At 43.2% G+C, this 16753-nt stretch overlaps 1 protein-coding gene across 1 annotated transcript in view; it reads left to right on the plus strand.

Moving 5' to 3' along the window:
- Positions 1 to 287: 287 nt before the first annotated feature.
- Positions 288 to 16753, plus strand: part of TSR1 (TSR1 ribosome maturation factor) — a 140270-nt gene continuing 123804 nt past the window's right edge. The window contains exon 1 of the mRNA XM_069226156.1: positions 288 to 493. Within this exon, the coding sequence (XP_069082257.1) occupies positions 382 to 493 (112 nt within the window). The 5' untranslated portion in view covers positions 288 to 381. The remainder of the gene's footprint in view (positions 494 to 16753) is intronic.

Here is a 16753-nt window from a genome sequence, read left to right on the forward strand (position 1 = left end):
TAGCAGACCCTATTTTGTTGTTTTAAAACACACGTAAACGTTTTTCACTACCCTATTCACAACTGTCATAGTTCTACACACAATAAATCATTTCATAATTAACCATTAAGTTTGTGTCGCACGAAGAAAGGATTCCCTCTACTAGCTCTACGTTCACACCCCCTCTTTGCACTGTAGCTTTGGATGTTTTATAACGAGCCTCGCTATCGCTAACTCGGACGCTCCTCGCTCTAAATTGCCATCTCTATGATCAAACTAGTTGGACGCTCTGGCTCAGTCAGCGCTGGGCTCGATCGTAAGTGACCCGGAACTACTTTCCGTGCATGTGTTCTCTTCTGTAACACATGATTCTGTCCTGGAACTAAGTTCTTTTTATTGAATATGGTGTCTGGGGAGCAACAACCGCACCGGCCCGGTGCTCTGAAACAACAGAACAAGCAACACAAGGCAGGGAAGCACCGCAGCAAGGGAAGCCTCGAGCGGGAGAACAAAGGTAAGAGATAAGTTATGTTAAATGGTGAAATTTGAGCATGGACTTTAAGTGGGGTAAAAAAAAAAATCAAGACTTTGCAATGGAAAAGGTCTCGCCTTTGCTTGAGGCCCTGCATATAACTAAAGCACTACCATTAACTGCAGAGTCTTGCCCTGATGACCTTGAATATTTCGTAGATTGTTTTTTGTAAATGTTCACATATCCTAATGGATGTAGTGACAGAAACCTGTGTCACCAAATGTAATGGTTGCAGCTGTACCTAATTTGTTTGTGAAAAGGAAAAGCACATGATGACTAATTTTGTTTTTAAAGCTATAGTTAAAATTATAGTGTCATGTACGCGGCAGCACGTTGCTTAACATAAAGCAGTTTGTACAGTGACCTGATAATGGTCATCAAGTGTAGAGAATGCTGTCTTTTCCTTTGTACCTGGTGCCCTGCGAATTTGCCTGTACCCTGCAGTCAAATCAAAGTTCTAAGAAACTTTGCTGTACCTTATTTGTCTATCAGCTCATCTGCCCCAGGTATGGGGGGAACATCTGTCTTGATGACAGAGTTGAGTCTTCTGTAGTCCACACAGAACCTAATTTCTTTCTTTCCACCCTGTGGAGGCTTGGGGACTAAGACCACTGGGATAGCCCAGGGACTGTCGTAGTGTTTAATAATCACCCAAATCCGGTAACTTGTTGACTTCAACGTTGATGCTCTCCTTAACTCGATCAGACTGCAGATAGATCCTGGAGCGCTTTCAGGAGTGACTGAAAAGACAGTGCTGAAGAAGAAAGGGTAGGTGTCAGATATTCAGATAAAAGATGAAGAGAGAAAGGTGTAGTGTCCATTATAGAATGAACGTAACTGGAGTGACTGCATACATGCCAATAAGCATGATTCTGGCAGGAGACTTCCAATTTTAAACTTATGATGTGTGTCCCAGATGGATAACCAACTTTAATCTCTTTCTCTCCATATTGCTCAGGTACATTGATCAAGGTAGTTCACCTATACAATCTGTTTTTTTGCTACTCTCGGAGCAATACGGTTAAGAGTCCCCCTCGGGGAGCCCGTCAGGCTTTGCAGCGCCGGCCTGACGAGAAGCTTTCCCGATGATGATGCTAGTCATCCAATGTGATGCATGAGGGTTCTCGCTCCTGTAGGATTAGGCCCCTTTTCTTTCTCTTTGGAACAGTGTACTCTTAAATTTATTAGGATCGTTATTGGGAGATCGTACACTGGACCATCATACTCCTGGTCCCTCTTCCTCTTTATTTTGTCAGTTCTTCAGGACCTGTTGTGTCTAACCCAAACCCACCATGTATGGGAAATCATAGGCTTCCTACCCCTCTCCCTGTCCCCCATACTCACTCACACACATTTGTGAACAGGTTTGATAGACTGAACCTTGTCAGCAGGACCCCCCCGAGTCCTAGGGATTCTTTCGACAAACCGATGCATTCTTGGAGCTGTAGTATTTACTTAGTGTGATTGAATTAATTGATTAAAGTAGTGCGTGCTAACAGTGATTTGTGAAAGCAAATCCCACTGGTCGTAAGAGGACGCTTGCCTAACGGGAGAAGAGGTGACAACTCGTCATGTAATCAGTGACACAGGTCAAGGTCTTCCATGTCCAGCATAAATAGATTGCCCAGTCCTGGTTTTATTCTTGCATCTTTGCATTTGTAGTTTTGCTTTTCTCATTTTAAATGCAGGATCACACGTCACAGACTGCAAAGAAAACCAGGCAACTCTGAAAAGCACACAATATGCAATAAAAGCATTCCCCAGTGCTCCCCTATTATTTCTCGGGGAAACTTGGCTTCTAAATATAGAGCTGGCTTATTTCAGAGAGGTGCCCTCCCCCCCGCAGTGCTTTAGATGTGGTAAAGACAGAGCCATCTCTGAACTCTACCCGTAGCCCCTGCCTTTGAGAGGAGAGCAGACAACTTAAAAAAAAGTAGTCCAGAAACCATGTGTAAAACATGGAAGCTGCATATATGAACAGTAGTTGGCCGGTGCTCTCGAGGAGGGCTAAACCCCGCAAGAGGCATGACAAATGCATGCCTTTGACAAATGAAATCAAGAGAATTTTTAAAGGCAAGCCCACAAATCAATGAAAGTAATGGACATGAAATGGGCATAGTTCAAGCCCACAGAATAGATGGTAACAGGTCTGAAGCACTTGCCCGCTAGACCTAAAAAGTAGTTCACCCACACTGAAGTATATTGGCAGACCTGCAGTTATCCATGTAACAGGGTCAGTCTGTAAGGCGGTAACAAAACCGCCCGAGGTGGGCCAAACGTAAAGCATTTACCAATGACATCAAGTGATTTTTTTTTTTTTTTTTTTTTTTTTTTAAGGCAAGCCCACGAACAAATGAAAGTGATGAACGTGAGGTGGGGGTAGTTAAAAGAAATGATGACCGACTTCCCAAAAGCAGCGAGCCCTGTCAAATGGCCATATAATGATCAATCAACCCCAGACAATGACTGTAAAGCCAATTCCTGGCACTGGGCAATTTTTCAGAAAAAGCCCACTTCATTAATAAGAAATGTGTATGTTCGGTGTGTGCCTAGACAAATGACTCCGTTTTTACGATTCTGTCTGGACCCAGGAACCAATTCCAAAGCTGAACAAAGGCCCCTGTCTCACCACAGTCAACAGGCACTTTAACTGTCTATTGGTTGCATCGATGTTAGATGAGACAGACTTTTCAGCACCAGACAGTGAGATGCCTGGAGGATATCTAGTTGGAGTTTTCAGAATTCACCAGCATTCAGAGCCGGCAGATGAAACGCATAACAATTTTACTGTTAAGTGAGGATGGGGCAGAGCAAGCACAAAGTTTTCCATTGTCCTACAAAATGGGGGCTTAAGGTATTGACTTTATTCCTTCAATCTTCCTAATCAGATATATTAATTACCCTGAATCACTTATTTGGGCAAAATATTTAACACAGAAGACAGATGGAATACCGGTGACGTCAGACTTGGAAGTGAAATTCTGCGGGTCCCAAAAACGTCTGTTGGAAACATTTGACCAGTGGCATTAACCTTTTTAATCCTAAAATCGACATAGGGAAAGACACAGCGAGGAGGCAGTGTGCGGCTGGGGGCTGCAATTTATTTCACTTGAGTCACTGCTTAAAATAGCCCTCTCAGACACAATTAAGCTACCACGTTTTTTTTCTGAAGATGATTTCCTCACGCTCATCTTCCTGGTATGGAAGTGTTGTAAATGGTGTGGCGATGCACTTTCCTAACTGTAAGCCCCTTGTGCAATTTGTCAGCAACAAATATTTTATTAAGACTGCGCCCTTGTCAGTCCATACACCCTCTTGAAATTCAAAAGTACCTGTGAGTTCCAAGCCCTGAGGCATGCTGGTCAAAAGTGTTTGTGCATTTTGTGTACTGCAAACACAATAAAAGAGACTTAACACCATTCCTCCTGTCATGCCATTTTCTTCCCACCATGCAGCAGTCATGAGCCGGCTGCTAAAGAGCGTATGTAATAAAACCGAGTAAAGAAGATGTTGTTGCCCTGGACGGTGAGGCGCAGCAGCCTCTGTGACTGCAGAGGTAACGCAGGGATCGCCCGACGCCCGGGACATCTTGTTTGGGGTCCAGGGCAACAAGTTTTTATGTTTACTTTGTCCTTGGGACAAGTAGGCCCAACCCTCTGCAGCACAAGCCCTTTGGCTGCCTGTTTACAGAGAGTGGAACTCTCTGCAGTTGAGGTAATGTGTTTCCAAAAGACAATGCTGTTCGAACTTGTATTTATGGTTCATTTTTTTAAAGCCTTCATTATTAGGGTGAGTGCTGTAAATAAATGTTTTAAGGTCACACTTCACTACTGACGTTGGTTCCAGTACAAAAAAAAACAAACGTGTATACACATGTTTGAAAAGTTTAGGCTATAAGGCTAAGTATAATGCTCCCAGAATGCTCTCTGATTAGATGCAAATGAAGTGTCATTTAGTAAAATGTGTTGATGCATGCTAGTATTTCCCAAAAATATTTCTAATGGAAAATCAGTGTAACCATTTTCAACACGATTATGGGAAGCATGGAAATAAACAAACAAACACTGACAAAGCCAACTGATCTGACATATTTTTATAAGTCTTTTAGTTTCATCAATGCGTGTCTTGTTTTGACATGGCTTTTGTAACACTTTATTGTTGTGGGAGCTACCAGGCCCTCAACATTGTAACAAACACTGGCAAAAACCCCCCAAAAAGCTTTTTAACTCTAAAAGCACACGTTGCCACCAGTGGCATAACAAAGGCCCCGCAGCCGCCCTCCAGGGGGCCTCTTCAGCACAGCACCTGCCCTGAGTGAGTCTGGAGAGAGGGCTCTTCCATGTTCTTTGCAAAGGGGCACCCTCCAGTTTCGTTACGTCACTGATTGCCACTGTAGTTGCTGACACTGAACAAAACTACTTTGTGTGCCAATATGCTCCTTGTGGAAGAGCAGAATGCGATCACTCACAGTAAAGCCAGCAGAAAGAGAGAGATATAGAAGTTTAATAAAAACAAAATGTCTTTGTTAACACCAGACCTAATTAGGGACCAAGACCCACATGTAGGTAGCTTTTTGCATGTCGCAAACAGCGACTTTCCCTGTTTGCGACGTGCAAAAAGCACATCGCGATGCACAAACCCAGTTTTGCGATTCGGTAACCTGGTTACCGAATCGCAAAACGGGTTTGCGACTCGCAATTAGGAAGGGGTGTTCCCTTCCTAATTGCGAATCGCAGTGCAATGTAGGATTGTTTTGTGACCGCGGGCGCAAACCAATCGCAGTTTGCATCCATTTCAAATGGGTGCTAATACTTTCGCAAAACCATTGTGAATATCACTGTAAACATTTTTTCAGAGCAGGCAGTGGTCCTGCAGACCACTGCCTGCTCTGAAAAAATGAAATTAAAACATTTCATTTTTATTTTTGTAATGCATCTCGTTTTCCTTTAAGGAAAACGGGCTGCATTACAAAAAAAAAAAATGCTTTATTGAAAAGCAGTCACAGACTTGGTGGTCTGCTGTCTCCACCAGGCCACTATCCCTGTGAGGGCCGCCATTTGCAAGGGGTTCGCAAATTGCGACCCACCTCATGATTATTCATGAGGTGGGCATTTGCGAAGCCCTTGCGAATCACAGATGGTGTCAGGGACACCATCCTACATTCAGATTTGTGAGTCGCAAATCTGAACCTACCTACATGTGGCCCCAAATTCTTAAAGAAAGTCACAAAAGTGCACCCATGGTATATGTCGTACCCCTATAAAATATTTGTGAACTGTATTTTAGCATGGGTAAATACGATGTGTAGATTTGCTCATGTGAAAATCTATTGAGCATTTGCAAGTTCCTTTTCCCTCCAGCCACTTTCTTCCCAACCCTGGAAGAAGTTCTAATTTCTGCCATTGTCAGGAGTAAATGTCCAACCTTTCTTATTATGGGAAAATATTAGAGAGAAGCTGGTGAAAATCTTTAAAACATGCAGGTTAGTAGGTTTGCAGACTCAAAGGCATTACAGCCCTGGAACTATTGCTTACTGCTTCCTCCAGCCCCAGTATGCAGATCTGCAGAAAGGTGGCAAAATAAGGAAATTGCTACAGTAGGGATTGAAACTGCAAGTATTCAAGCCCTACTATGGTAGTAGCCCTGGCATAATCAGAGAGGCTATTATCAGAGCTCTTACATAATGAGATTGCTGCCATAATTTGTCGCCACACTACATGGCATCAAAGGGACAAGTAGATCTTTTTACAGGACAAGTAGATTTGAGAAGCAACCTGTCCCCTGGACAAGTAGATATTTTAATAAATTCCACACCCCTGTAACGCCATGTCCCAGCTGGAGAAGAGGCTAATGTTTACTTCCTGGAAGTAAAGATTGAGGTGACCTCTGCGTCTTGAGTATGCTACGTTCTGAGGAGCAAAGGTGTATCTCATAATAAACAGCTGCACTTTCCAACAGCAGTCCTGGGCCATACACAAAGGCCTTGCACTTAACATTACCACTTAAATATACTAGTCGTTGACCTCGCACCATAGAAACAGAGCCAAGCTGCGAGAAGGCAAAACTGAAATTAGATGGGAGGAGGGGCCATCACACGCTGTAACAAGAGGAAGCGTGACGTAGTATGATGGGCAACAAAAAATTTCTCTTAGTGAAAGCTCTCTGGGCGGGAACTTAACATGTAAAGGAGGGACACTTAGCACAATGCACCAATAAAAGTGAAGCATTTAAGACGAGCACAAAAAAAGAACAAATGGCAAGAGTAGGGCATGGTTAAAACCCCATATCGAACACAACACATCTTGCAGACAGCGCTGCAAGCTCATCCTAAAAACTATTGCAGAATCTAGTGGGGGTAGGGTGTGTAAAGATGGAGGTATAGAGGCATTATCACATCTCTCTCATTATTGAGATTGAGACTCGCTCAACAGGCCTCGTGTCACACGTGGAAAGTAAAGTTTTATATAGTTCCCAAGTTTTCAGTTTACTTGTGTGTGACATATCTTTACTTTGAGTGACACTATTGCACACAACAAAAAAAGCAATTTAGCCCTTGTATTAAGGGTATGTTAGCAAATGAGGCCCATTTTGATCATTGTAATAACTTTCTCAGAGAGGGAGTGAGTTTGTCAGAAGTATGGGGGTTACATTTGAATTAGGAAGGGCTGCCAATTTTCAGGTGCATAGGCAGGGGCGTAGCTAGCACTGGAGTCCAGGGGTAGGAGGGGGCAACTCCAACAGACCCTTGAGCCCCTTATTTTGTCACATTTGCTGTGCGTTCTGACTGAGGTCAAGTGACAGGCTATTCTTCTGACAAATTGCTGCTTTTGTGTGAGGATTTTGTAAAGTGAACCATGTGACACTCTTGCCAGTGTGAAAGGAAAGGCTGTAGGATGTATTTTTCTTCTAACACACAACACACTTTAAATCCCTATAAATGATCCGTACAAACATTTCAACAAAAATAAACAGGAAATCATAAATGAAGCACATTTTCTAATTTGGACGTATGATGGAAACAAAGATTTTAATAGGATCAAAACAAATTAGGACTTTGATGCACAAATGACAAATATTTGCTTAAACTCTATTTTCACACATTATAGTTTGTGTGCTATAACGTTTTATCTGTAAAACCGTATGTCTGTGCAAATTTGGTGATTATTTCAATAGAAAATGTGCAGCATCTAAAGGAGTGTGCAACCACACCATGATTTAGTCATATATATGTGACTGTGTGTATTTAGGAGCAAATACTACACACCCTTATCACTTTGCTGATGAATGGACATTATTTGCTACACTTCTTTGTGTTATGCTTGTTTTTTTTCTGAATTCCTATGAGTTCAGTGATTTAACATTGATGGCAGCACCCCCCCAGTCTGAAAATTGTTCAAGCATTACTACCTGTTAGCGCCACAGAGCTCTTACAGCACTGGGAGCTTGCTGTTAGCTCATTCTGATTCCCTCAGCTCCAGGAATCAGACTCCAAGCCACAGAATTTTGCATACACTGCATGGCCAAGCAGCGCAGTGCTTACTTTTGTAAATGGAGAGTGCACAATTTGGCCCTGGCTGCCTGCCCCCAAAAGAGGTCAAAGCCCATGCTGATGTATAGCGTCTGAGAACAGAAAAGTCAGTAATCCCTGCATTCAGCTTGACAGACTGAGGGCAGATGATGGCGGTTAAAGAACCTAGGAGTACTTAGGACAGTGCGCTGCAACTGAGTAACAATAATTATTTGAGGGTTGCTTGTTTAATTGTATAATAAAAAAAATGCACAGGTAACTTTAAAACAATTAAATTGTCTTTATTAAAACTAGAAGTAGGAATAGTTAATATTCTGAGACCCGTGGAATCCAGCCAGAATCTCGGAATACAGGATATTGTTCTCCAGAGCGAGATACTGAAGGCAGGGGAGCACAAGTAACTGTTATATACAGTGCTGTAGTAGAGATGGGCGAGCCACAATTTAAAAGGGACAGCTAAGCCAAGGGCCTGTTTTGGCTGTAAGAGCCCAGGCATAAGCTGAGGCATGGGAACATTTAACATGGAAATCGTACAGCAAATATTATGTAAAAATGTAGATAACGTGTCTTCAAGATTTTAAAAATAATATTTCTTAACAAATGTTTTACCGTAGTACATCAAATTAAGTCACTGCATTGAGAGGCATTTATTAAAAGTGATAGTTTTTAAACATGAACTTGTAACATGTCCCAATGCCTTTCCCGGACGTCAGTACCACTAGTGAACTTAGGGGCAAGTCAGTTGTCGAATGTGCCCTATAGTTGTGTTCTTCTTACTTTACTTGGAGAAAGGCTATTACCTGTTAAGTCAAACACAAGATAGATTTTTGCATGGCACAAATTCTCATCTATTTTAAGGCTTTCTTATATAGAATAATGAAAATTAGGAGGCATTTTAAAGTACACTAATTGACTATAATAATATAGTTTGGTCAAGTGGCCAAGCCGGAATTGATCCCAGGTTTTCTGGTTTCACACTGTGTAATTCAGCCTCTGTATTGGAATCATTTACTCGCTCCTGTTTGAATCAAAGTTTAATGCTTTGTCATTTCTTCTTTGTGCGTGAGGTTAGAGTGTCGGTAGCAGGCAGAAACTGCATGAAAGCTTAGCTCATTTTTGGCTCAATTGCTCAAACTGAACAGAGCCTGGAATCTAAACTTCACGCTGGATATTTTGTGCCTGATCTATTGCGACTATCAGTCTGAATCTGTTTTGTATGTGAGGATATCCTAGCTTGAAATGCTCCTGATCAGCTTGTACTTGTGCTGTGTGTTAGAGGAACTTACACTGCTGCCAAAGTCTGCACATTGTGTGTGTTTATACATGGGCTGGTGGTGCTGCTGTCCATACTCTCGACATGCAAGGGAAGCTTCCATTGTTTCAGGCCACTCCTTCCCAGTGCTGTATCTGTTTTGTGTGTGGAAAATTTGTTATGCGAGTCAAGTTTTCACCTGCAAACCCCAGTGCTGTTCCTTACATTTGTACCAAATCTGAAATGCTGCTTATTCATTGTGTTTAAGGGAGGTGTTAAATAGTGCTCACCATGCCACACTTGTTCCATGTCTTTTATGGAATTTTGCAGTGGTACTGCAGTACCACACTTGCTCCTTCTCTTTAAAGGCAGCTTGCACTGGCCCTGCAGTGCCACACTTATGTCACATCTTTAAATGAAGCTTACATTGGTCCTGCATCACCACATTCGTTCCAGTTCTTTGAAAGAAGCTTGCACTAACTAGCCCTGCAGTACTACTTTTGTTCCTTGTTGTTGACGGAACCTTGAAATGTTCCGGCAGTACCACACTTGTTTAATGTATTTCAGGGAAGATTGTAATGCTCTTTGTTAGAAATGGGGTCTCTAGTTGGCAGTCGGTTTGCATCCTGTCCAAGCAGGTACCCTCACTCTAGTCAAGATAACGGAGATACCCGCTAAGATAACCCCTGCTCACCCCCTTAGTATCTTGGCACGAGCATTAAGGCTTATCTCAGAAGCAATGTGTAAAGCATTTGCACATAACACACAGTAATACAGTGAAAACACTACAAAAGGACACATACCAGTTTTAGAAAAATAGCCAATATTTATCTGTGTAAAACAAGACCAGAACGAGAAAAATCCAACATACAGTGCCAAAGATATGCATTTTGTAGGCTTTAACTAAAAAATACAGTTCCTTGAGGTCAGTTGCTCCACCTGGGGCTCTCACAGCGTCGTGATCAACAAAACAAACCGTTCAGGACAGCTGCGGTGTTGCTGGCCAGCTACTGTGTCGGGAAGACCCGCAAACAGTACCTGTGAATTTGCAGGGCGTCGTGATCCTTGTGGTGAGCACCGGAGAGTGGCGTCGCTAGAGTCGCAGTGTCGGTTCTGGGGTCATTGTGGATGTAGTTGGGCCCTTGAAGTCACATGCGCTGCGGATCGAACTCCGGGCTGATGACATCAGGAGTGCTGACATGGATGGCGTCGGGGCTGTGGTGCGAAACGGGACGATGCGACGAGTGGTGCCCACGGGTCACGGTGCAGGCAGTGGCTCGGTGACGACATCCAGCGGCGTCAGTGAGACCAGGGCTGCGGTGTGGTGCGATGTGCGGTGTCCCCAGGTTACGGTGCAGACAGCGTTGTTGTTGTTGCTGGAGTGCTGTCTTCGGTAGGCCCAAGTCGGCTGTGCGGCGCAGGATGGGCTCAATGCGGTGTCCACAGGTCGCAGTGCAGAAAGGGACGTCAGTTGAGGACACTTGAGTCGATTGTGCTGGGGTTGGTGGGCCGGGGCTGCAGTGCGAGACAGTACGGTGGTTCGTGTACCTCACAAGCGGTGGCCACGGTGCAGGCAGCGACGCAGGTGTCAGCAGTAGCGGCAGCGGCGTGGATGCCCAGGCCGTGGTGTGAACAAGGAGATGCCGGGTGCGGAAACAACAGATCACGGTGCAAGCAGCGGCTCTGTGGCAGCGTCCGGTGTCGGCATCAGTGAGACCAGGGTCGCGGTGCAAAGTGGGGCAGTGAGGCTTCGTGCAGCTTCGTGCGGCATTGGCAGGTCCCGGTGCAGGCCACCGGCTTCGTTGACAGCGTCGCAGTTGTTTTTCTTCTTGAACAGCACAAAACGCACAGTTCCCAGTGCTGTAAGCAGATGAAACTGAAGTGTTCGATATCCCTGAGACTTCCAACAGGAGGCAAGCTATGCTCCAAGCCCTTGGAGAACTTTCTGAAGCAGGATACACAACAAAGTTTACCCTTTGCTCTCTTTGAAGGCAGAAACAGCAACTGCAGGCCAACCCAGCAAAGCAACACAGCAAAGGGTCAGTATTCCTCCTCCAGGTCATCAGCTCATCTCAATGGCAGAGGTTCCTCTTGATTCCAGAAAAATTCTAAAAGTCTTGAATTTTCGGTCCACTACTTATACCCCTTTCTGCCTTTTTGAAGTTGGCAAACTTCAAAGGGAAGTCTCTCTTGTTTGCAAGTTCCTTCCTCGCCCAGGCCAGGCTCCAGATACACGCCAGGGGGTTGTAGACTGCATTGTGTGAGGACAGGCACAGTTCTTTCAGGTGTAATTGACCATTCCTCCCTCCACTTTAGCTTAGATGGCTCATCAGGATATGCAGGCTACGCCCCAGCTCCCTTTGTGTCACTGTCTAGAGGAGAGGTGTAAACAGCCCAACTGTCAAACTGACTGAGACAGGGAATCCACAAACAGACAGAGGCACAGAATGGTTTAAGCAAGAAAATGCCTACTTTCTAAAAGTGGCATATTCAAACTAAGAATCTAAAAACCAACTTTAAAAAAAATATGTATTTTTAAATTGTGAGTTCAGAGACCCCAAACTCCCTATTTCAATCTGCTCTCAAATGGAATCTGCACCTTAATAATATTTAAAGGCAGCCCCCATGCTAACCTATGAGAGAGAGAACCCTTCCAACAGCGAAAACTGAATTTGGCAGAATTTCACTGTTGGGACATGTAAAACACATCAGTACATGTCCTACCTTCTAAATACAGTGCACCCTGCCAATGGGGCTACCTAGGGCCTACCTTTACGGTGCCTTACATGAAGTAAAAGGGAAGGGTTAGGCCTGGCAAGTGGGTACACTTGCCAGGTCGAATTGGCAGTTTAAAACTGCTCACAGGCTCACACAGGCATTGAAGGTGTTATTTCTTTTAGTTCACTCCTCAGCACCTCACCTGCAACTGAAGACTAGTGCTAATTGAGTAATGGGTACCAGCAGCTCCTTCATCATTGCTACTGGACCACAGCATTCTAATGATGAGTGCCATGCATCACTGCTGCAATCTTCAAAACCATGCCACCATCTTGTAACGGTATTCTGTATACTCTATTATCTTTTACTGTTCCAAGATAACAGACCAGTGTGAAGCTGTACTTTTTAATTTTGTTTGTTGAAGCACATGCCATCCATATTTAGTTCTTTCTTTCTTTTTCCTTCTTTTTCCTTCTTTCCCTCTTTCTTTTTCTTTCTTATCTTTGTCCTTATGAATGTAGGATTAACATTGTCTTTTGTGAGTGCAGGGAAAGTGGTCTGCAGTTTGAAAGTTGTGCTTGTGTGAGTGCAGAGTGAAGCATGTGCCTATGTGAATGCAGTGTGAAGGACATGGCTATGTGAGGGCAGCAGTATGAGTGTGAGGTCCCTCATGTTATGTCTTTGTGTGCCTGAAAACCTATTGGCTTTGAAAATGCTTTTAGAGTTACCGTTTTGACGTGCAGAAATGCAGTGCAGGGAGTGGAAATTGAATTATTTGAATGAAAATGTTGGTCTGCAGCTGCCGTACTAAAAAATTATGTCAAAGAAGGTTGGGATTGTCAGGCCAGCTTACAAAGGGAGATGTCACTGTAGTGAGGAAGCCCAGTTGCTTTGCTTGCAGTAGGGCCCATGTCAACCTAGCTTCGCCTCTGTCTACGGAGGACCAAATAGCCATTTTAGAATCACATAGTATAGATCTGCTTCAGATGGGCACCTAGTGATTAATTTGACACTGTGAGCACTAAGATGAACTGGAAACCCTTTCACAAAGTAGGTTTTCGGCTCACATGTGTAAGCTTTGCAGTAATGTAACCCATGGCACGCGTTGTATTCTCCCTACGACACGGGGAACAGCAGCTGAATGCTTCGTTTGTGCTTTTGGGATGCCTGAATGTTGTCCAGGTAGCTCATGAAAGCTCTAGCAGTCTGTGCCTCTTTATTCAGCTGCTAATTAACTTGTGAAATCCAAAGTCATTTATTTGTGATTCATTGATGAGAGCGTTCTAAATGAGTAGTTTTTCAAGAAGATTTTTAAACATGCTTGTTTTATGATCACGGATCAATTCATGAAAACAAATGTACGCATGGCAGTAAATTACCTAGATTTAGTGAAATGGAATTACGCAATAAATGTCTGTTGCAGCGGGTTTCAGGCAACTGATGGTTGCATGTAAATCCATTTTTAACCAACCTGCAGTTTAATTTCCATATAAATACATGAAAAACAGTCTGCTAGGGGCTGGGTATGTCTTACTACAATAGCTTTTCAGTGTTGCCTTGAGAGTCCCTCAGTGTGGAGTACAGGACGCAGGTTCCCGGGGTCTTAGCCACTTTTATGGAACACAGCATCTATGAAGCTCAGTTAGTTTTACATATCTTCTGTCAGGCTCGAACCCCTCAAAGCCAGAGTGGGCTTTGTCCACTATCACAGAAGGCCACCTCTGTGCGGCACGGCTTCTCTCCCAAAGCACTTTCACTAAAGGGCTTGACTGCGCTCAGGAGCCACTTCACTGGTACACAAAAAGATCTTCACTGCAGGCTGCGTCTCTCCACAACAACTCTTCTCTATGGTGACCGCATACAGTTGATTTCCAGCAGAGAGAGCCCACCTAAGGCCGATCTGCTCAGAAGCAGAGCTAGCAGATGAAGCTACAGGCTCATCAGTTAGTGTTTGGTTTGTGCTTTTCCCGATCCAGTGCCTGTTCGGGTTGCTGACGGTTCACTGCTCCCTGCCGAGGTTAACTCTGACACCTGAGACAGAACGCAGCGTCATCTACTCCTGCTTCTGAGTAGGTCCATACACTTGGGAGTCACTACCGTTGTGTGATGACTGACAGCTGACTGTATCATTCGTTGGTAGTCCTGGTAAGCACAAGACCAAGATAGACGTGTTCAATTATTTAAAAAAAAAATTGTGATTACAGAGTTCACATATAATTAAGTACCAAAGTTCAAAGTTGTTACCTTCAGTGATGGACAGTTTTTCGGGCCATTTAAATCTTATGGGACACATTAAGTGAGTGAGCTTGTAAGATAATGTTTTATGTCTCTGAATATATGCTGTTTCACGTGTTTCTTTTGACTGAATCTCAGCCTTTCAAGGAGTCTTTTTATGCTCTGCTTTTCTAATGACACCTGAAGTAAAACATAGCGCAAACGTTGTTCTGTTTATTGTGTATATAAAGCTAAGAGACATTTTGGTGGGATCTAGCATTTATTTTAAATATTGAAATGTGTTGCTTAAAATCCTCCAACTACTAAATACACAGTAACTCAATTTTAATACTTTGGCACTGTGTGCAAAAAAACCTCTCTACATCAGAGTCCGTGAGAAGGTAACTTGGTCAGTGCATTTTAAGAAACTACTGATGGTATTCTATGGTACTTGTAACAGCATTTGGGACGTGCTATTTTTTTTTTTTTTTTTTTTTTTTTTTTTTTTTAACAACACCCTTTTTGCTCTACTTTCCAAACCAGCTCTTGCGAATCTCACTACAGCTGCACCCTAAAACATTCAGTACACACAGCACCAAATGTTTCTTTTTATACTTCACTAAACGCATCTATGGATATATAGGTTGACAATAAAGTGTAGGTATACCGACAACGTAGTACATGGATTGACACATCTCAGTGTCCTGAAACCACTAAAGGAAAGGGCAAATACAGAAAAAATGATTTTTAAGTAGACTTTTAGGACACAAAAACGGAAGTTTCACATGATGCTGCTAAGATAGTGTAGCGGGTAAGCACCAAACGAGGGTGTTTGGGTGTGCAGGGAGCACCAGTGCATTGGTCTTTTCTGTACAATCTTCAGTATTTTAAAGGAAGCTTTGACTTTATTAGGATTACGGCTTCCATTTCATTTTATTCCTATGATCAAAATATACTACATTATATGTCCTAAAAACCATTGGTATTTGTTTATAAACAACACTCGAGAAGCAGCAGAGTTGGTTCTTTCAGAGTCCACGCATTTCCACACAATTTTTTGTGTTTGTTTGAGTTGAAGTGCACAGCCCAATACATTTTGCCTTGTGATGTTTCCATGCTTTGCTCCAACTCCCTAGACAGAAAGTCTGTGCAGTGTAACAATGTTCAACAAATGCAGCATTGCACAAATGAAGACGCACACTTGGAGCCGGCTGCGGCTCAGTGACTGCACTGGCCTGCAGATAAATCAGTAGACCGGAGCAGTTGGCCAAGTCAACACTATGGTACACCTAATCAGTCAGTGACCAATTCATGATGTTGGAGATGGCCATAACAGCCCTCCTGAATGATGCCCATCAGATGCGTCACAAGCCGCCCCAGCATAAACAGTTACTATAACAACCATGACTTCTGCAAGACCCTGGGCAGATTATGCTATTGGTAGTATCTGAATTCTTACTGTCTTAGTGACTACTAAGTGTTCGCTGACGACTTCTTGCACATTTGTGTCTTGAGCAAATGTGGGGTAGAGCTCAAAAGACAGAGAGTGCGTGATGCATAGGAGTCAGTGCAGTAATGCAGGCACTCTATCTGATATGAAAAAATTAGACAAAAACAAGCAGCGGGTTCGGAAATGAAGAAGAAGAGATGCACCTATTCCTATCACCAGCTTGTATATAGTTTTTATAATCAAAGGATGGAGCATGTGCACTGAAAAAAGTACCTGCTGCCAAGGTACTGACTCCAGAGGATTTTGAAACTAAGAAATTCTTGAACGTGCACCACAAAAAATAATCAAATCAATTTGGTCCATATTGTAATGAAAGTGATTTTTCTTTATTAAAGTGTCCTTAGATGTAAAAACAAAACAGCCAACGCGTTTCGTCCTTGATGAAGGACTTCTCCAGGGCTCAAAATATAAGTGTCACTCATTTGCTCCAGAAATTATTGGTGGATCATTGTGAACATCATACCAGCGAACAGTCAATAGCCAGGTCATAAACACGTGGTATGATGCAGTATTATGGTGAAACAGTAGCTATCAGCGCCAAAGTTATCGAGCGCAAACCAAGAAGCAAATGAGTGACACTTTTATTTTGAGCCCTGAAGAAGTCCTTCATCAAGGACGAAATGCGTTGGCTGTTTTGTTTTTATATCTAAGGACACTTTAACCCCTTCGCTGCCAGGCCTTTTTTTGGCTATTTGGGGCAGTTCGCGCTTAGGCCCTCATAACTTTTTTGTCCACATAAGCTAGCCAAGCCAAATTTGCGTCCTTTTTTTCCAACATCCTAGGGATTCTAGAGGTACCCAGACTTTGTGGGTTCCCCTGAAGGAGGGCAAGAAATTAGCCAAAATACAGTGAAAATTTAGTTTTTTTACAAAAAAATGGGAAAAAGGGGCTGCAGAAGAAGGCGTGTGGTTTTTCCCCTGAAAATGGCATCAACAAAGGGTTTGCGGTGCTAAAATCACCAGCTTCCCAGCTTTCAGGAACATGCAGACTTGAATCAGAAAACCCAATTTTCCAACACAG

The sequence above is a fragment of the Pleurodeles waltl genome, chromosome 3_1 (assembly GCF_031143425.1).
Source record: "Pleurodeles waltl isolate 20211129_DDA chromosome 3_1, aPleWal1.hap1.20221129, whole genome shotgun sequence".
NCBI lineage: Eukaryota > Metazoa > Chordata > Amphibia > Caudata > Salamandridae > Pleurodeles > Pleurodeles waltl.